The sequence below is a fragment of the Barbus barbus genome (assembly GCF_936440315.1).
Source record: "Barbus barbus genome assembly, chromosome: 29".
Classification (NCBI taxonomy): Eukaryota; Metazoa; Chordata; class Actinopteri; order Cypriniformes; family Cyprinidae; genus Barbus; species Barbus barbus.
Window position 1 is genome coordinate 15,416,718 of NC_136757.1, and position 22,417 is coordinate 15,439,134.

Here is a 22,417-nt window from a genome sequence, read left to right on the forward strand (position 1 = left end):
TCATATGTGTGCATATGCAGTTATGATCGAGACGCAGAGAATTTTGCATATTCTTGCAAGTCTTCAGTTGTCTGTCAGAGTAAATGCAACACACTCTCAATCGTACGTTTCCCTATACGGTCCTGACGGTCAGGTTTAAGACCTACAAACTTACCTTTTTATTTAAAAAAATTTTATGTGACTTAAAATATAATACTAAATAGGAACCTCTGTCTTTTGGAGCATGCGCACAACGTCAAAGCACACTGTAAAAACTAAAGGTTACTGGAGGCACCTTTTGGGGTTCTTCACTTTCCCACACCGGCGGAACCCTCTGTAGAGCCTCTAGGCACTGTTTTAAAAGGGGTGGTTCTCTGAGGAACTTTAATGGTTCCTGGAGGAACCCTTTAATTAAGAATGCTCAGGAACCACCTTGGGTGTTTCGAGGTACCATTGCTTAATTTCGGTTCTTTAATTTTGCACCCCCCCACCCCTCCCACTAGTTTATTGTTCTTGCTATTGACAATTTTAATAATTTTAATAAACAAACTGAAAAACTAAAACAAATGCATATCGAACATTGTTTATTGATAAACAACAACAATATCCATAGTTTAAATAATCACCTTAAATAGTCAATACTGCACATTACAATCCCATTCATGGAAACACAATAGTGTTAATAGTGTTGTAAACAAAACATAAAAGATTTACACCTTGACAAAACTATAAAGAAATAAATGTGACTCAAATATCTTAGAACTTTAAAACACATTTCATGTACCTCAAAAATAGTATAATTTAAATTAATAATTAATAAAATTACAAGTTTTATTAAAATTTTATGTACAGTGCAATCAATAGTAACATTGTCTTTCCTGTTCTAAATGGAGGTCACTGATTGGGAAAATTCACACAGGACATTTTAAGAAATTGATAAGCCTCAAGATAGCTGTATGTAGCTTAATAAACCTTCACATTTCTCAGCAGCGGAAGTCATCATAGTTGGGTAAACAAAAATTTGGGTAAAATAGCAAAAGAAAAACTCTGCGATAACATTTTCACGACTTTCAATCAAAGGAAAAAAATTGACAGAGACTGATAACAGCAGTCAGAAGAGAGAACGATGTCAAATTTACCGTCCCTCCATAGACCCTGCATTAGAAACACCCTCGCATTACCGTTAACTAGTTGTTTTTGTAATTCCATACTAATGTGATATAATACAAAGTATAGTGTTATAAATGTACATAATTTTTTAAAAATCTAAATATATATATTTATATATACTGGAAGAAATTGAAGGGAGTACTGTGGATGAAGCCACAAGAAGAATGATGGCCTTCCTTTTGGACCACCGCTTATCAAGAGAGTTTAATTTTGTTGGCCGGTATAGAAAGCGAGAGTTTCGGGGGCTCAAACTGCTTGAGGTTGTATAAAGTATGTTTATTCGCTGTTGGATTATTTATAACATTCATGTGCAAACAGAGGTTATTCGGTAGAGTTGAGTTTGTTCTTCATAAATCAGTGGAATCAAATGAGTTTGATTGTATGCAAATAATTATCCATACTTGGACAAACAGTACCCCAAATTATGAGAATATGGACCAGGTGTACTGCTTATTTTAGTGATAAGTAACTGTTAATTTGTGGTGTAGCGATCACAATACTCAGTTTATAATAAATAATAAAATTCAAACTTTATTAAAGACAAATACACTCTTAAAAAATACTGGGTTAAATACAACCCAGCGATTGGGTTGTTTAGACCCAGAGGTTGGGTTACTGCTCAGAAGGTTGGGTTAAACAACCCAGCGTGTATTCTGTCCAATATTTACCCAGCACTTGGTTGTATTTAACCCAGCATTTTTTAGAGTGTACACTAATACAAGTGAAGTGATACTAAAATAAGAATATTCTGACATCATATAAGACATATAAGACATCAGAAGCAAACATTGTCTGAAATTTTCTTCTAAAAACATTTTTATCAGGCTCTTATGTGTGTCTGTGTCAAAGTGGTGAATCCGTGACGGGAGGAAACTGTCCTGCGAAGTCACGTAGTGGAGAGCAAGATGGGTGAGTCTTAAGATATTCTTGATTTTTAAATGGAAATATAATCTTTAAAAAGACAAGAAACATCTGTTTTAACTGAAAAAGTGGCACAGTGGTTGAGAGCCATTGTGAGAGCGAGGACAGAGGAGTGAGGAGCTGCACTGTTGCTTTGTTTGTTTGTGAAATGCATTTTTAGAGTTTTCAGATATGAATATACAAACGATACAAGTTATGACAAATAATGTTTGTCAGGAGCTTCACTTTAACTTTAAGATACCTATGTTTTGTAAAGTTGTAAATATACAAGTTTTAATGGTCATGTTCAAATTATTCCAACGAAACCTTGCTTAAAGCATTCAGAATAAAAGTTATATAGTTTTTCAGGAAGCTTAATAATAACTTTTTATTTTTTATAGGTACTTGTGTTTTATAAAGTTGTAAATGTACAAGTTATGATAGTTTAAATTATTCTCAATAAACTTTGCTTAAATGCATAAACTACTGTACTGGTTTCTGTTTATTGAAAACCTTTAGCATTTCAGTGGATTTAATGTAATGTTTGTGTTTAGAGGTTTACTGTAAAATAAGGTAACCCAAGCAGACAAATATGTTAGCCCATGTGAATACCTGTTATGGCCCATAAGAGACCTACATAAGACCTAGCTGGGTTCCATCACTAACCCATGTAGGCAGACTCATGTAGGCACCAAACCGGAGCTACCTGGTTAACCTATATGGAGCCCATCAAGGGCCCATCATCAGCCCATCTGGGTTAACCCATGTAGGGCCACCATGGAAACTGAGTCCCAGTTGGTTAGCCCAGGTGGGCCCCAGATATCGGCCCAGTTGCAACCCCTATGGGCCCCACATGGATGTGTTGGCTGGGGCGCGACCAAACAGCAGGAGCGTGAGGACGCCACGCCAACCCTCATGCATTTTCTTCTTCTTGACAACAGCATAAACATAATTATTTTTATTATATTAATTATTGAACAATTACCTCTGAACAATTGAAACTTATTTAATTAGGGGGGAAAAATTCTAAATATTACTCTTGTACTGATTGTTATAAGCGGGTTTTTTTTTTTTTTATGAAATGAACGTATTCCAATAGTTCAATAATATTTTTAATGTTTGCTTTAAAGTTTCATGGTAAACTTCCACCTTCAAATGATTTAACATTTATTTCAATAAAACTATTTTTAGTTATTGCAGTATTCAAGTTATACAACATTTAAAATCCAACAAATGGAGGCAGATGGAAGTGCAATCTGGTGGAAATGAATAAAATAATTTGCATTGACATGGTGTAGCCATTGGATGCCAGTATGACCGTATATGTATATATTCCCTATTACTGAGAACAGTGTTTTCAGAAATAATTTTAATTGGATATACTGTGGCTAATTTTTAGATTGAATAAGTCCCTTTGTTATTTTTTTTTATTTATTTTTTTTGTTATGACGGCCAGTTCTGACTGTGAACAGAACAAGTGTGGCCAATTTTAAAACCATTTAGTCTTATACCCAAGATTTTTGTTTTCACATGGCAAGTGCCACAAAAGTCATTACATTCCATCCGATAAAGTAAATAATAATAATAATCAGTCATATTTCATTTTGTCACATGAATCTCTGGGTTCTTCCAGATGCTGGCTTTTACAAGTAAGATCTTCTACGAACCACTTCAATGTTAACAGATCTTACAATAACCCTTTTTTAAAATGTGAGTTCCTCCAGGAACCTCCAGAGCACTTTGAGGTCTCAGTGTAATGAAATGGTGACTCTGAACCTCAGGTTCAGTTTGTTAACAGCAGGTATTCATCACTAATGCTCAATCATCACTCAATGACTAAACTAATTATCTCTTTTTTAACACTGACTGTGGATTAGATATACACTGGGAGTGGTGATTTAAAATACTAGTATTTTATGAGAACATATTAGTACCTTAATTATACATATTAGTAACTTTTGAAAGGGTATCGCCACAGGGACAATTTTGTAGGCTACCTTTTTTTTCTGAGAGTATGTGTATTTACAGCATACATGTAAATGTATGGGAAGACAGAGACTGAATGCATTAAACAAGAATTAATTAAAGAATGAACTGCAAAAAACTAAAATACATTAGTACTACTAATGTTTACTTCATTGGTTCGCAGGTTCCTTAGAAATGTTTTGGTAGTCATGGAGATATTAGCTTATATTATTCATTTTAACTATCCAGTTATCAATGTGCATAAGTATCTGTGTGGGTGTGTGTTTTGTGCAGTCGGCAGCAGGTCCCTGAGGTTATTAGCAGCCACAGCTGTGTGTGTGTGTATGTGAAGGCCCATGTTTCTGTCAGTGAGCTTGTTCAGAGTGCTCTTTCTGGCGTCTGATTGAGGATTTCCTCTAGATGATCGTTACCTCTACACACACACAAACACACACACACACACATAGAGGAACGCCCCAAATGTTCCATCAATACACAGCAGACTCTCAAGCCTCCACAGCTGGGAGATTTTCCCATGCGAAAACACAGTACAAAAATGCACTCAAACACACTGAGACACACACACACACCAGTGACGTAATAAACACAATGATAATACTATGTATTCTGTTTAACAATAATAAATTCCTTTATTATAAAGATATTATGTGAGTCAGGAAGATTTTGGAATACAAAATCATTTTGGATTTTTCTTTTGATTGATTTTGTATTGCATTACATTTACATTTACATTTACATTTACATTTAGTCTTTTGGCAGACGCCTTTATCCAAAGCGACTTACAATTGGGGAATACAAAAAGCGATTCATCTGATATTAGATCTGCATGTTGAAAGTCTTAAAGACATAAAGTTTAAAGACTTTATTCTGGCATTGATACTTGTGTGTGTGTGTGTGTGTGTGTGTGTGTGTGTGTGTGTGTGTGTGTGTGTGTGTGTGTGTGTGTGTGTGTGCTGTGCTGTGTTTTGGCTGAGAGCTGCTTCCACTGACCCAGTTTTGTTATGGTCCTTATTAAAAATACTTTGATGATGCTTGATGATTGTGATGATGATCATTATGATGGCCTGTCTCCCTCTGCACCCCTCCTGCTGTGTGGGTGTCTTATTGTTTGATTGTTTTCTTTCGGAAGCATCGCTAGCACGATACCGAAACTGACCCCTCACCCTGAGTACGGTTAATGTCTGGGAGGGTCATATCTTCTGCTCGAAGGCATTCCACGCTGATAGCTGTGGAAGGTTTACATTGTCCAGCAATTCCCAACTCAGGGAATTCCGCTTCCAGACTCCTGAATACTGAACAAAAACAATAAGTGTGGGTGAGTGAGAGACTGAGAATGTGAGGCAGCAAGCGTGTGTATTAATGATGCTTCCTCCTTCCTTCTCAAAGCTTGAGAGGTTTGTAAATGTTTGAGCTGAGTTTATAATCTTACCTGAAAAGCAATGAAAGAGAAATAACAAGTTTAAGTCATTATATTCTATTAGCATAGAATGAATATCAACTGAATTGCCTATATAGGTCAGTTATGTGATGGGAATTTGTTTTTGTCTGTATCTAAATTATTCTAAAATGCAGCTTATATAAAAATTGAATTGAAACTAACTTTTTAAACTGTGTAATTAAAAATAATTTTTATGTAAGTTTTAAAGTTTTTTTTAAAAGTCAAGAGACTTGCTACTTGTTACTTGCCATTTATTTGTATTTGTTTGTTTTACTAGCAATTTCAGAGAGCAAATTCTTTACCCATTCTTTTTTCAGAAAACCATTAAAAAAAAAAAAATAGGGCTAAAACATTTTTAAATCACATATTTTGACCTTTCTATTGATAAGATAAAATATTATCCAAATATCTGATAAAAAATTTTTTACCTTGAAATATATATTTGAAATTGTCTAATAAAATGTATTCAGTGTCTTTCTACTTTCTACTCTCTCTTTTATCATTTTGAATATCTTTGTTGTGCAAATAATAATGTTAAAAGTATATTTCATACATAAATTTACCTAATTTTACACTGTATGAAATTCTCTCATAGTCTGTGTAATGGTTTTTCTAAAGCAACTGTCTTTTACCCTTGTTGCAGTTAGAAGGGTCCCAAAGTAGAATTAGTGAAACATAATGTTTTTATTTCAATATTAATATAATTGCCATGGATGTCAGAGTTATCTTTGCTGGCCGGATACAGTCCTGTCAGTGAATTATGTGTCTGGGAATCATCCATCTGCTGGGCTGGTGGAGCTGAACAGCAGTGAGGGGTGTGTGTGTGTATGTGTGTGTGTGTGTGTGTGTGTGTGTGTGTGTGTGTGTGAGAAAGAGAGAGAGAGAGGCATGGTGAGACAGTCACGGTGGGGTCGGACATGCATGTTTTACTTTCCTGTGTGCCCATGACAACTTCCTGCAGAACGAAAACCTCGGGGAGCCATCTCACATCGGACATATGTGCCAGAAATGCACACACCGGAACAAGTTCTTGTATATTCATAAATGGTAATGGAGTTTCCATAAACACACAAGCACCAGGGAGTCTTCCTCAGGTCTTCCTCAACCATTTACTGACCTGTCTGCTCTAAGTCTGTCAAAACTTGTGTGTATACGTGTGTGTGTGTGTGTGTGTGTGTGTGTGTGTGTGTGTGTGTGTGTGTGTGTGTGTGTGTGTGTGTGTGCGTGTCTGGATCCATATACTGGCTGTAAACTCTGCCAAACTCAGAGGAGGGAGTTTCCTTCTGGGACATGTTTCACTAGGCAACCACTTAATCATTAGTAAAGGGGTGTCAAGGTTTGGGGTCTGAGGAAAGAGGTTGTTGGGTTTTGTTATGAAATGCTTCTAAATTTCCTTGTTTTATTTTTATTTCCATGTTTTTATTGATTTTTAATGTCTATTTCACTTTCTTTTATGTAAAGCACTTTGAATTACCACTGTGTATGAAATATGCTATATAAATAAACTTGCATTGCCTTCTAATAAGCCAAGTGAAAAACCCAGAGACTAAATCAAACCCAATTTATGAAGCTCCAAATATCATAGTTTATCCTAATCTGCTGTGAAATGATGAAATCACAACAGTGAGAGTAAGATTAGACTGCAGTTCATATGGCTGGGAGACATCAGTCACACTTTAGACACTGTGGATCGGCATTGAATGAGGGGAATTTAGACTCAACCAGCTGCCAAAACATTGAAGTACCATCACTGCACACTGCTGAACCAATTCATTATCATAAAACATACAATGAGGTTCAAAAGTCTGAGTGCACTCGTGAAAATGTGTCTCTAATTTAATATAAATCTTTTCATTATAAATTACTTTAGACGTTCATAATTTATTAGTATGGGGTTAAATGTCACATTTTTAATTCCAGTTAATATTTTTGTATAGGCACAAACCTCAAAGTCTAGGCTATAAAAGTTATTGAAGTTGTATCCCCTAGTATTGCTCAGGAGAAATAGTGGGCTACATTTCATTAAACAGACATGCCCCAGTAGTGTCTATTACAGGCTTTTCAGTCAAACCTAACCAGCAAAACAACAGTGAAACAGAATTAATAAATGAATGACTAAATAAATAAACGTATTTTGAGCAAATGGGACAACTTGGACCCCAAAAATGGGAGAAATTGCACATTCTGACATGAAAACTTACAGTGAAGCCTTATGGTTAAAATAAAAAACAAAACAAAACAAAAAACTCTTAAATTAAAAACTCTAGTTTATGTTCATTGTGCTAAAAATCTAACTTCGTTACACAATTGACCCAAAAATATTTAATGTCAACAGTTTTTTGAATATTTTATAATTATATTATAATGTAGATGTAGTATTTATAACGTTTTAGCTTTTAGTTTTGGATCTGTTTTAGTTGTTTTAATACTACAATTGATTGCTTCTGTTATCCTCATTTGTAAGCCGCTTTGGATAAAAGTGTCTGCTAAATGACTAAATAAATAATAATAATAATAATGTTATAATGGAATTTTAAATATATTAAATCTCAATACATCAAATCCCAATCATTAAGAAATTAATTAAACATTAATTTCTCAGATAAATATGGAGCTTTGCTTATACTAAATAATAAATATTTTACTATTACATATTCAGATAACTTTTTATGTATTATTATATTTTATAATACATAGCTATTTTTAATACATTAAATCTCAATCATTAATTCCACCATCATGATTTTTCAGATAAATTTGGGCTGATTAGACTAAATAATAAACATTTTATCATTATATATTCAGATACTTTTTAATATTATTATATTTTAAAATACGTTTAATATGTGACCCTGGACCACAAAACCAGTCTTAAGTGTCAATTTTTCGAAATTGAGATTTATACATCATCTGAAAGCTGAATAAATAAGCTTGATGTATGGTTTGTTAGGATCGGACAATATTTGGCCGAGATACAATTATTTGAAAATCTAGAATCTGAGGGTGCAAAAAAATCAAATTTTGAGAAAATCGCCTTTAAAGTTGTCCAAATGAAGTTCTTAGCAATGCATAGTACTAATCAAAAATGAAGTTTTTATATATTTACGGTAGGAAATTTACAAAATATCTTCATGGAACATGATCTTTACGTAATATCTTAATGATTTTTGGCATAAAAAAAATCGATAATTTTGACACACAATGTATTTTTGGCTATAGCTACAAATATACCCCAGCGATTTAAGACTGGTTTTGTGGTCCAGGGTCATATTAAATCTCAGTCATTAATTTAATCATCATCTCAGATAAATCTGGGATTGACTCCTATAGCAGTCATCATTTTTTAAGCAGATTCTAAATCCATTCTCGGTTGTTGAAGAGACCGGTTGTTGTGGCCTGTTTCATATGAGAAACATGCATTCTGCATAACTCTGGTGGAATGAATGTTTCTGTCTCCAGTCTGATCGCTGCATGGGATGGAACAACCGCTTTAAAACCAAAGAGGAGAGATCAGACACAACATATTTGCGTTAAGGTTTTTCTTACTCAACAGTTCACCCAGGCTTAGTCTTTTTTTAATTAACTACATAAAGTTCAGAGAATATATTGGGATATTGACAATTTTACAGACCCATTTTTGACTGCAATTTTAAAACACCCACTCGGCTTGTATGTACAGTAACCTATGACCTTCATCCAAGCATCCGAGAGCTTGGATGCTTAATCTTCACCCAGACCTTCGACCTTGCTTTCTCTTTATCAAAACCCCTCTTATACTTTCTCTTGCTCTATATTACCCCACCCCACCTTCCAAGTTGACCCTGCTGGTGATTTATGCAGCTCACAGATGCACAGCTGCGGCAGGTCCCCATGCTGACCGAAGGGTAGTATTTACCGTGACTAATATATCCCAGATCTCAAAAACACATGCAGACAGAATGAGAGAGATATATATAAAAGAATAATAAAAAAATAAAATCAAGGGAAAGCATTTAGATTCTGTCCTTCAAAGAAATTAAAAACCGAGTTAACAATGATGAAAGGACCACATAGAGAAATAGAGGAGTTAAATTATGTGAAGTGATAATCAATGAGTTTTATCTGAATTTGAATTCATGTTTATTTTCAGATAAATGATTGATTTGAAGCCTAAATCCCCTGAGCCCTTAACTGTTCTTCCAGCTCTTGGTTGTATTTTCCTGGCCATGTTTGGATTTTTAACCCTCAAGGAATGGGATACAAACCCAGAAAAGCATCAGCCAACAAAAGTCATGCTCTATTACAATTGCGTGATTTTAAAAACAAGCTGAAAATCAGTTTAAAGTAAATATAAAATTTAAAAAGTTGCAGTATATATAAACTTTATAATGACATCCCACAAAGCACTGATTATTGTACTAAAAAAAATTAATTAATGCTTAAGCCTGTTTCTGAGGATGTTGAAGGAAAACTCAACATCATCATTCATAGTCTATATTATAAATATGAAAAAGTTTAGTTAACAGATTTATTGCAAAAATATTTTAGTCCTTTCAATGCAAAACATCCAAAAAAACTGTTTTTTTTCATATGCCATCCACGCATAACTGACAGAGGACATTTGAAATTTGAAAAAATATATTTTATTTCACCATGGTGTTTTCACAATTTGTGTATAAAATGTATAAATTCTCTTTAACAAAAAAGAAAACGAAAAAGAAAAAATATTTTATGCACTGCATTTTAAATGTTGATATCTCTATACAAAACACACAAAGAAGAAGAACAAAAAAACTCAAAATTAACTCTTGTTTGAATGGCGAGTCTTCCGAAAATCTCCGTCGCGAGGAGTCTCGCTCACCTCTCGCGCTCCCTGAGTTGCGGCTTTATCTCACGCGCTGCTGCCGCTGCTACCGGCGTGTCACGCGCAGTGAAGTGATTCCCCGCATACGGACACAGTCAGTCCCGTCCTTTATCTGCGGAAACACACACAGACAAAACAAAAGGTTATTAATTCCATGTCATATAAATATAATCTAGGCTATCTCTCTGTGATTAGGGCTTATTCTCTCTTTTCATATGATGTTTTTCTTTATTGGACGCTAAGAGATTTTAGGCCTTCTGAATATTGGGAAACAACTCAGTTTAGGCCTTGATAAAGACATTTAATGTTTGTCAGGGAAAGAGTAAACTACTGTGAGTAAATATAGATAGGATATTTAAAACTTTTTATTATCACCTGATACAAAAAAAATGTGTCCAAATACATTATCAGTATAGCGCATTAGAGGGGACTAAATGTAAAAATTAAAAAAAGCTCTCATTGAATATATTATGGGCATAATTAGGCTACAACTAATCACATGAGGACTTCTATTATTTTTGTTACGTAAATGTGTTTTCCTTTCGTTTATGTGTACATTGTGCTTCTCAAAATTGCTCTCTTTATTAGTTGAATTTCAAGTTTTCTTCACACTTTCTGAGGTGCGTGGATCTGCACATGCGCCATTCATAAATGTTTATTATAAAGACAAGTGTTTATTATTAGGCTACTATTTCTGTATAGGCCTATATCCAAATGCGTTATTCTCTCACTTCCATCCATTTGAATTCTCTTACCCCTTTTCTCTGGCTACTGAGGCAGAAAGTACATATGGTGCGCGGCTGCTTTCCTCCGCTCTCCCCCTGCGCGCTGTAAACTGCGCTCACGCACGGCTGCGCGTCCTCTCCTCCGTCCCCTATCAAGAGCACATTGGCCAGATGTGAGATGTAACTGGAAGCTAAGCGCAGAGTCTCAATCTTTGACAGCTTTCTGTCCACCGGCTCGGTGGGAATAAGAGTCCGTAACGCCGTGAAAGCGGTGTTGACGCTCTGCGTCCTGTCGCGTTCCCGCGCGTTCGCTGCGTTCCGTTGCTTTACTATAACCACACTGCCCACCGTGGACTTGCGCGACATCCGCCGCCGCTTCTCCGCACTGGGACAGCAGCCGTAGCTCTGCTCCGAGCTTCCGTCGCTCTCGCTGCGGTTCTCCTCATCCTCGGACATCATGGCTACATCCGGGTACGCTAGATGAGTCGCCATGGGCCGCAGCATGGCAAATGCCATCACTAAAAATTATTTGGACTCCGATCTGAGTGAAAAGAGCTTGATGAAACCGAGAGGGAAGTATCCAAAGTATCCAAAATGAAACGATGGCTTGTTGTCAAGCACTAGCCACGAAAACACTGCATCGCCAAACCCTGATGTGCGTTTCAGCATTTGAACAATCTCATCACATGGTCCTCTTGATGCGCATCCTTACAGTCATTCCATGCGCGAGCAGCTAAAGCAGGAGCAGCGCGCGCGATCTTATAGGATCAGGGAGGAGCAGTCACTCATATGCAAATAACCAAAACAGGCGCACAGACTAAATAAATCATATTTGAGCACAAAATACCTATTTTTAATTCTTGATAGTTTTGCTAACAAATTAAAATACATTAAGGGATAAAGAAAAACATTAAGAACAAACAGAAAAATAAAGTTATCTATTCACAGGAAAGTACCTATAGTATGTTTTTGGACAGGTAGGCCTGGCAGTATGGCATTCTTATAGGTATCATGCACTCTAAGAAAAAAAAGGTAGACTATAAAACCTGTCACTTAGTGGCATCTTTTTGAAGGGTCGAAAAACTTATTTTGATTTTGGCATCTCTCAGATAGGCTACTGTAAAAATTAAACCCACTAAAATTGAAAACCTCAGATTAATTGCTGCATTAGACTACATGTTTAAAAAAATGTATTGCATTTGTTAGACTGAATTTAATGACTTCATATTTATTCTTATTATTATTATTATTTATGTAATGTGGACACAAAGAAAGAGACTTTTTAAATAAAAGAGCTCGTGGAGTAATGCGACCCTTCACTGGGAAAAACAGAAGCTGCACCTGCAAGTAACTCTCGGCTGGTGATTATCCTCTGAATTTATTGCTTTTATTGCTCGGCCATTTGACAGCGAGGCGTATAAAAACAACACCGGGCCTATAATTAATGCGCAACAAACACGCTGACAAACGCACTGCAAATATAAATATGTTTATTTACAGAAGCACGTTCCGTCATGAACCTAGTAAATTAGAAAAACATATCATACGAATTCAAATGTCATATTAATTTGGTGAATCGAGGTTTTCAAGACGACCTGTAATAGAGCGTAAAATTCGGAGCTTTTACTCGCAGAGTCATATTGGGCAGTACTGATTTTGTTAAGTGAGACTTTTAGACCTGCTGTGGTTTGTTTTCATTCGGTGGCTGAAAGAGCACGAGGCCACGATAAAGAACAGCAGGGGTCTCTCTCAAGCCTTTTCTTTTTCTCACCTTCTGTTTCTTTATCTTTTTTTGGCTTCTTTTCTTCTCTCATACACCCAGTCAGTTTTTTATTTCGTTTTTAATAACCTATACAGACAGACAGTCAAATGTGTTCACTTTCATTATTTCCTATTTGATTCCTCTGCTTCACACTCACACATATATATGTTTTCAATTTCCTTCCTTTCATAATTCATGACTGGTCTTGTCATATAAGAATAACATGTCTCACTGCTTCCCGATCATGCTCTGACTAAGTTTATTTTTCAGTGCAAAGGAATGCAAGAACTTAAATCAAGCATATGGGCTTATGTGACCAAACTCACTAACCTGTGACCTCCCATCGTTGACCTCAGCTTATGTGTTCAAGCAATGTGGTCATCCTCATTTGGTCTAATAATCACTCAGTTGCAATATGCATAGCTAATTGCTTAATTGGACTTTTAATGGGAATTTATATTTCTGGGCATTTTGACATGCATTTCAACTGAATCTTGGTCAGAAACTCTCCTTGTTTTGACCTGTCACATAACAACAGCTTAAAGCGCAGGTCTCTTTAACTCACAGGTTATGTCATTAGTAAAATAACTAGATTAAATTCACGTAATTGTGTTAGTTGATCGCTCAACTGTTTGGTTTGTAGCCGAGGGGCAGAGGTACCTGCTGGGGTCTATGAGCTTCTGCTGGGGCTGAGCTCACGCAGAGATGGTTTGTTTATAGCCAGAAGCGGGTGTTGGGTAAATAAACATGAGGCAGATGTTAAGAATGATCTAAGAAAGAGAGAGTGAGACAGTGGCAAATGGTTTCCAGACCCTTTTTCTCTGTCTCATTTATTTTCTCTGTGTTTCCATGGCCCATTATATGTCACTTGGAGCAGCTTTTACAAACATGCCTGTGTCACTTAAACCCAGGACTTTCTGTCCCCTCAGCTGCACCAACAACCCCCTCCTAACATCTACGACACCTACGACATTTTCAAAACACCTGCATGCTGTTTATACAAGCCTGGTGAGCAATAATCAATGGAGCTATGCTGATCCATACAATCCCTAATGTAAATGTTCAAAACAATCACTAATTAAACATTTATTAATGAATATTTCTTCATATATTATTTGATTTTATTTAGAATCTCACAAATTTAATGTGTCACCAATTTATGTATTTATCATGCAATGACAGACTCAATGTTCTCATGAGTTGGATGGGGTGAGTCAGTGAGCTAAGACTGCAGCTGAATACACAGATGTACAGGGCCAATAACATCATGTCATCGAGAAAAAGACAGAATTGTTTAGGAGGAAGGAGAGAGGGACTGTAGGCTGTGGGTTCACACATTTGAGTGAGAAGAGCAGGTGTGTGTGTGTGTGTGTGTGTGTGTGTGTGTTATGGGAAGAGGGGGTAGACTACACTATAAGAATTTTCCCTCTTAAATGCAACTCACAATGTATGGTATTATATTAAAGGAATACTTGTGGTTCAAGTTAAGCTCAATCAACAACATTTGTGGTGTAATGGTGATTACCAAAAAAAAAAAAGGTTTTGTTTTCTGTTATATAAATAAATAAAGAAATAAAAGTAAATGTGGCTAATTTTTGTAGAGTTTAAAAGCAGAAATTTGTAGCTTAGAATTTTGTAGAAGTACATACATTAAAGAAATAATTTACCCAAAAATTAAAATTTGCTGAAAATGTACTCACCCTTAAGCCATCCAAGAGATGAGTTTGTTTTTTAATCAGAGCAATTTGGAGAAATGTAGCTTTACATCACTTGCTCACCAATGAAACAGGTGCCGTCAAAATGAGCTGATAAAAACAATATTTTGCAAGTAATCGATACAACTCCAGTTCATCATTTAATATCTTGTGAAATTAAAGTTTCTAGTCCATCATTAAGGCTTTTTATCTTTAAACCCACTAAATTCCAGTCCATAATCCACAATAACTCTTCCTCCAAAAGTCCATCCCCAGTTGTCTTCTCACATTAAAATACACCAACATACAGTATGTCTTTGTTTTGGGATCCATGCATACTTCTCTCTTGATTCAGATGAGATGATTTTTTTTTTTTTACTGGAGAGAGCAATATTAAAGATAGAGGACTCATAAGCAAATGGCTTTTCACTTCACAAGACGTTGATTGATGTATTGGAGATGTTACTTGTTGTGGATTATTGTGATGTTTTTATCAGTTGTTTGAACTCTCATTCTGACAGCACCCATTCACTGAAGAGGATCCATTGGTGAGCAAGTGATGTAATGCTACATTTCTTCAAATCTGTCCTGATGAAGAAGCAATCTTGGGTGGCCTGAGGGTGAGTGCATTAATTCATCTTGTAAAACTTATAACGTCTGTCAAATTTGACCTATAAAGCTGTTCTCATCCCTGTACAGTGGTTTAATAGTTACATTAAATCGTAGTATTGATTATAACTTTACCCAAAAAAAGTTTAATTAAAATCATATACATGCATATTGTTTAGGTGGCTATGCTATTGAAATGGAGTATTTTAATGTATATAGATTGGCACTATTTACTTGTTGTAAGTGTCTCACTTTATATATATACTGTATATATTTTTAAAGAAGAAATCGATCAAATACATTTTTGTGGTAATCAGCATCATTCCACAAATGCTGTCAACTGAGCTCAACCGTAATATTCCTTTAATACACTCATAGAGAAACATTCATTCTAAGCCATAAATATTATTAATAGCATGCAGATTGAGGATGTAGAGCACATAAGGGTGAACAGACATTAGAATGAGTTTATCACTGTATATAATGTGGTATTGTGGTGTAGTACATCAACCGTATGACTATAGGGTCAGTGTCTAATAACTCATATTGCATATTGCGGCCACATGTGATGGAGGTGTGTGTGAGAAAGAGAGCAGGAAAACATGTTTTCAGGACAGCTAATTCTTCACAGCATTTGCAAGGCTAATGTATATCCATCCAGAGGGGATGAGAAGTCCATTATTCATTTGCATGTAACTCCACAAATATGCTGAAATGGTTTGGTAAATTTCACTGTGTGAGTGTGCAAGTCTATGTCATTATTTTGTCATCATGTAAGCCCCCTGCACTGCAGCGTCAGCAGGGGATTCATACAGCGCACAGAGCCACAGTGTGAAATCAGACACTATTCAGGGAAATGTTGACTGACCCCTGCAGGTAAGGGTCAATGGTAGGATCCTGCCAAAAGCTGTACAGGAAAAGGAAGTCTATTCATGTCCTATTGCTCCATAACTCTTGGACTCTGACATACAAAACAAGACCATAGAGCTGGAGCACCAACACACACACTTAACGGACACATCAAAACAGAGGACACAGCAAGTCAACGTCAATGATCTGGTGTTTGTGAAATCTTTATTTTCTTTTAAACAGAACAAACTGCACCTCTGTTAATGCTGAATCCAGCTAGTTCTAGAAAATGACATCCAAGCTCAACTACACTGACCTCAGCTTTAGCAGTTTTGTCAATTAAAAATGATCTACAGATGTGAAAGGTTTTACTGTCATATGCTATTTTATATAAATTATTAGAAAAATGTTCCTACATAAATTTTTACATTCAATTCAATGGAAAATTTACATCAGAACGGGTTTCTGGATATTTATTCTGCTCGTATTTCATGATTTCAATCATCTGTGGAAAAATATGAAAAATTAACTGGACCAAAAAAAAAAAAAAACTTTGAGGTAAGGATATGGAAAATTAAGAGGGGGAAAAACTATTTTGAGGTTAAAAAAACTGTAAAATTTCATACCTGGATTGTGATTCAATAATGGATGTTAAATGACTAAATTGGTATAATGAAATTCTGCCTCTGAATCATCATGTTCTCACTAATACAAAGGTTAACAATTATTCTAGTTTCTAAATTAATGTTATTGGACTTATTGTGAATTATTCATCCATGCATGCATTTAATTTTTTACCTTGTAATTTTTAATCAAAATGTCATAACTCAATCTTCTGATGAAACAACAGACTACCCTACAATCAACAGCAAGTTCACATTCAGATCTGCCTCTATCTAAACAACTGGTGAATAGAATTGAAATTTGCATATTATTAGATAAATATTACAAAGGTTTGTTTGTGAATGACATCATCAGCAACATATATAAATGCTAAGTTGTGCATAAATACAGTAATTTCTACACAATATAATTTATCGTTTCAACAAAGAGGAAGGAAGATCTGCATCCAGGTGAAATCCTGTGTCTTGTGTTCTCATGATTCTCAGGCAGACTGGACTTATCTAAGAGAGATGATTTCTCACGCATGTCAAAAGCAGAGTAGTAGAATTCCACCAGAACAATGACAGGTGCTTGTGAGGCTTAATTATTCATAAGACTTCCAAACATATACTTATGTGTTAATGTTGCCTCAAGTACCTGAATCCCACCATCTGTCATTCTATGTTTTTGTCCGCCTAGTTAGGAAGAGTAATTTTGGGGACGTAGGAGACAATCTTACAGCTTCCTTTATTTCCCCAAAAAGCAGCAGGTGCAGCCCACACTTCCCAAATTGGGTGTGTGTCTGTCTCTCTTTCTTTGTTTCTCTTCAATCAGGAGTTTTTGCGTGTCAGGAGACTTCTAAGGATACATTTTTTCCAGACCATGTGGAAGCCACAGGAAGTCTTCTCACACGCGACCATTCTTTTGCCAGAAATTTACAGTCGGGCAGGTTTGTTCCGCCGAAGCCCCGGGCCCCCTCTTCACTTCCTGAGGAGGCCCAAAGGGAGGGCAAGATCAGGGCCAGCACCCCAGGGTCTCGTATATCGCCAATGGAGAAACTCTGTTATCTTCCAGCAGAGATCTACAAGGTAGTAATCGCCAATCACAGGCCTGTACCTTCCTCCACGATCAAAGGATACGGCTGTAAAGACATGATTCCTGCAATCAGCAGCTGCTGGTGTCCAACTAAACTCTGTTGCTATAAAGATCACATCACTTAAAGGGACAGTTCACCCAAAAATGAAATCTTGTGTTGTTCCAAACCTGTATGACTTTCTTTCTTTTGTGGAGTACAAAGTATATTTTTAAGAATATTTTAACTGTTTGTCCGTACAATACAACAAGCTTTTGTACCTTTTTTTTCTGAGAATGCATGGGTCACTTAAAAATTTTGGAGCTGCTGACATTTGCAAAGGATTTTATTTGTCTAATTAAGTCATACCATACAAAATGTTGCAAAGTATAGAAACACAAGCAATTCTCGTAAAATTCCAGCAAATCCAAAAGATTTGTCATCATTTTTATTGTTTCATTATTGACTGAGCCACCTGTGAATCTGGGTTTTCAAAACCGTCAGTCATCGTTGTTGTAAAGTCTGAGAGGCCTTTTGCTATGGATATTAGGCCAAGGCCAAAAGTCAAATGGAAGTGAAATGCCATTACAAGGAAGAAATCTGAGGTGCCAGTCCTCTGATCTCCTCTAGACAACAGCTGAGAGCAGAAATGACTGTGAAAGCAGTTTTCATGTCAGATAATTCAGTGATTCCACTATATTTCCTCTACATCAGTCTGACTGTGAGCCTCAATCCATCTATATATAGCTGTGTAATAAAACTGAGCTGCTGTATTCATTCTTTTCCTTCACTCCAGCCTGCAGAGGAGAAGAACTCTGGCCAGTTCTCATGACACATGACCCCCAACATGTCCTGCCATTATGGATGAGCTTCAGAGAATGTCCTACAATTCTCATGCCCCTCCACTGGCACATAAATAATTCATTTACAAAAATGCTGTGAACTTAGCATATCTAAAAATGCACAAAGCATATTGTTTGCAGTTATTATTAAAATGTAATGATTAAGATGTGCAGCTTTTACTGTTCACAGCAGATCTGGACAATACAGGAGTAAACTCTATGAATTTGGCTGTGCCGATCCACCCGAGAGACTCAATCTCAAAGTTGTGGTTCAGAGCACAGAGCATAACCAAGTCCAATGGTCCAGACCAGCACACGCCTGTGGTCATCTTATTTTCTGTGGCCATCTATTTTACCATTACACCATTTTTTTTAAAGATAACAAATGCATTTATAAAATAGAACTAAACAAAACCTCTCTGTTTTTTTCCTCTAATAAAATCACAGAAATCACTTAGCATTTCAAGTTGGACTATACCATTGACCAAATCTCATTCTCTTCTTAAAGCCTTCCCAAACTGAACTACAGGAGTCCATGAATTGATGAAAAGCTAAATAACTTATTTTAAAAAAAGTAAAATTACAATAAATAATATTAAAATGATAGCAATAAATAATAAAAAAAAACACTTACTAAAAAGGACTAAATATTTTATTTGTTTGACTACGTCATATTAAACAATAACAGAGCAAATGTTTAGTTAAATTAATTAAATATCTACTTATAATCTCTTAAGGTTACAGTTATTATTTTAGATCAGACTGGAGGGTTTCACTGACAAAAAAGTTTGGGAATCCCTGCTTTAATCAATCAGTCCTGAATTGCTGCCATCTAGTAGTCAGACTAAGAACTGACAGATGAAGAGAGGTCCGTTTAGTCATCGTGACTTGACATACAGCGACCAAGCAAAAATTATGTTGATCAAAAGGAATATAAATATGTCAGGTAACAGTTGAGTTTTGATTCATAAGAATGAAACACCTTCACAGATAAAACCAGGAACATCAAACATTTTCGAAATAAAAAGGTCTACATTCTTTATCAGTATGCCTGGCGGTGCGTCTCTTATATAATGTAAGATAAGTTATGCGTGTTGGATCACAGTAGATTCGGTGTAGATGCTCCCAGGTAGGTGCGTAAATCTGAGATATTAGATTTGATGATCTTGGCTGGTATGGATTTCATCTTTAACCTCTGATAGGCAGCAAATCGATGACATCCTCCAAAAGAATAGTAATAATTTCCTCCTTTTTCTCCTGTGATCCAAAGCACGTCTATGGGAGGCACAACGGAAATATCTGCCCCCTCCTGGAAACACAACACAGTTAAAAATTACCTGCGGTGGGCTCAGGCGGAATATAACGTCACACTGAAGTACATTTAATGTAGTCATTAGTGTGAAGTAATTGTTACCTGTATGCTGGTCATGAGGCTTTGGACCTTCTGCTCTTCCAGGACAGGCGGAATGGGTCGTATGATCACATCCATTGGGATGTTATGAACGTCCTGAATGTTGTCTGAATGGATGGAGCGGTTTTCTCTGTTTAAACTGCCCATGTTTCGCCTGAAAATCCCGAGTGGATTCACTCTTGCGTTGCCGATGTGCTTTGTGCAAACACCGCTCAGAGTTTGAAACATCACTAATAATAGTTTCACAAGACAGACAACAGGGAAGTAGGTGTCTGCGCATGCGCCTTTTCCTCTTCCCGTCCGTATTATTATTTGAAGACCAAAATAATAGTCGCTGCATCATAATTAAAAGCCTTTTTGAACATATATTAGTAGTAGTATATAGTATACAGTAGTTCATACCCAAGAGTGCTATTAAATTCTGTACAATTTAGCCTTTTTTACTGTTCCAGACAGGCTGCCAATATTATTTATTGCTCTTTTTGCAGGTTACATCGTTGCGCCAGCAGGTGATTCAATCAAAACACTGATTCATTAAAGAACGAAGCAACTATCTTTATGAAGGTTTTCAAAGAAGAATTTGTAAAATACTTGGAGACATTAAGAGAGATAAGTCCCAAAGCAAAGTATTTGTATTTTTTAGAGAGATTGTATTCTTAGAGGATTTTGGTTTTATAATGTTTATAAGCCCCTACTTTTTCTTTTTCATAGTATGTTTTTTTTTTCAAAATAGTTATTTTATTTTATTTCATTTTTCTCTTTTTTTACTTTATCTTATTTTAAATGTATTAAGTGGTATGTTGTATAGTGTGTGATATGAAAATTTTGTGTCTCAGTCTTGATATTTAAATCTCTCAGTTATGAACGCCTCTCTGTGTTGTTGTTCCAAGCATTTGCATTAAAAAAAAGAGAAGCCACTAAATTAGTCAAGAAACAAGCACGGTCTTTATTTGAGTCACTGAATCATTCATGGTTCACTCAAAAAACACTGATTCAAAACACTGATTCAAAACGGTCAGCTAGCTTTTCTTCGCTTGAATTATTTTCGTTGGTGCAGCTAAAATGGGCAAAGTACCGGCGATATCCTGTCTAAAATGTAAGTTGCTTAATATTAACATATTGTTTGTTGAAGATGTTGTGTAAAATCAATATGGCAATGTAATACTAGCGCGGTTGTAACCTCAGCACTCTTGCTAGTTTAGTTTGATGTAATGTGATATAAAAAAGTTAGATAACTAAACGTTACAGGTATAAATAAATGTTAGAGAATGAGCTCCCTGTCCTCAAACACAGACACAAACACCTCTTTTCCTTCTTAGACAAGGACTTATTGACAAAATGTCAGTTTCTGTACATCAACTGCGTAATGCATATAGCTAACTGGATAGTCCTACTTTGTACATAGCACCTGATTTGATTCAGTTTTTTTTTTATATAACATAATTTTATCAACAATGTGAAGATATCTTAAGTAAAATATGAGGTCATTTACAAAAAATGTCATACTTCTCACCTAGTGTCTGATGTCTGAATCCTTGTTCTGCTATTTCTGATTTTATTTCTAAGCTGGCCAAAAAAGTGTTCCCAGAAATGATCAATCATTTGTCTAAAAGCTGGCCTGACAACATAACCGTTGCCATAAGCCAAGAAAATCTACATCAAATTGGTCTCTGCAGTACACTGGACATTTGGCATGATGAGGATGAGATCTGTCTACAGTAGGTGAGAATAATTTTTTCTTTCTTTCTTTTTTTTTTTGGAGCTCAGCTCACTCTGTCTCTCACCGTAGATCATTAATGGAAAAGAAAATGAACATTTGGATCTCTAAATGCTGTGAACTGATTCTTCTGACAGGAGCAGAAGGGACGTTTGGACCTACTGCCAGCAGGCTGTAACAGACAGATGGGTTTTCACACAAACAACAGAAAACATCAAGAGCAGTCAGACTGGCATACACAGAAGAAAAATCAGCAAAGGCGAGAAAGTCTGGATAATGAGGCACTGCTAGCAGGAGATGATAATTCACTTTGTGCTGTGAGAAGACAAACTGTCCCCTCCGTTTAGAGTTCAACTCCGTAGTTGCAAAGCCATATGGTGGGTTCAATAATAAAATTTAGCGAATTGTCTTATCTTAATTGTACTATGAGCACCATCATGTTTTGAAACTGTGTAGTGGTTTCAAGGAAATAACAATTAAATTCTAAAAAAGACTTAAAATTACACTGAACAGAATAAGCAACAGATATTTTCTTCTGTAATGCAAATGAAACAGATAATTGAAAAAGAAAAATATTTGTAGGGCAAACTAGTTTATTTATCAGTTACTGATTGGATGCAGTCAGATCTGAATGTGTGCTTGCAGTGTATTGTCAGGTAACCAGAGTTTAAGTGGACTAAATAATCAAGTTATGATTTTTTTATGACTACAAATTATGAGATCAATAATCATAGTAGGATCAATAACATTCATTTGGAAAATAGATTAATATCATGCCGACTTTACCAATTTCTTTCAAATCTGATCGCAAATTAAT

At 35.8% G+C, this 22,417-nt stretch overlaps 2 protein-coding genes across 2 annotated transcripts; both read right to left on the reverse strand.

The window, feature by feature from the left end:
• Positions 1-10,074: 10,074 nt before the first annotated feature.
• Positions 10,075-11,776, reverse strand: LOC306849870 (transcription factor 15-like). The gene is made up of 2 exons (XM_079385244.1): positions 11,072-11,776; positions 10,075-10,428 (listed from the first exon to the last, which is right to left on the reverse strand). The coding sequence occupies exons 1-2, from the start codon at positions 11,555-11,557 to the stop codon at positions 10,363-10,365; spliced, it is 552 nt and encodes a 183-aa protein (XP_079241370.1). The 5' UTR covers positions 11,558-11,776; the 3' UTR covers positions 10,075-10,362.
• A 6,183-nt stretch (positions 11,777-17,959) lies between these two features.
• Positions 17,960-20,153, reverse strand: srxn1 (sulfiredoxin 1 homolog). The gene is made up of 2 exons (XM_079385293.1): positions 19,887-20,153; positions 17,960-19,781 (listed from the first exon to the last, which is right to left on the reverse strand). The coding sequence occupies exons 1-2, from the start codon at positions 20,109-20,111 to the stop codon at positions 19,572-19,574; spliced, it is 435 nt and encodes a 144-aa protein (XP_079241419.1). The 5' UTR covers positions 20,112-20,153; the 3' UTR covers positions 17,960-19,571.
• Positions 20,154-22,417: the final 2,264 nt, after the last annotated feature.

What these genes read in the sequence shown, in the direction of transcription:
- srxn1 (XM_079385293.1), bottom strand. Translation starts at nt 20,111, where the DNA reads ATGTTTCAAACTCTGAGCGGTGTTTGCACAAAGCACATCGGCAACGCA. An exon ending in GCCTCATGACCAGCATACAG is followed by an intron (nt 19,782 to 19,886) that starts GTAACAATTACT and finishes TTGTGTTTCCAG; the next exon opens with GAGGGGGCAGATATTTCCGT.
- LOC306849870 (XM_079385244.1), bottom strand. Translation starts at nt 11,557, where the DNA reads ATGGCATTTGCCATGCTGCGGCCCATGGCGACTCATCTAGCGTACCCG. An exon ending in TCAGTAGCCAGAGAAAAGGG is followed by an intron (nt 10,429 to 11,071) that starts GTAAGAGAATTC and finishes GTGTTTCCGCAG; the next exon opens with ATAAAGGACGGGACTGACTG.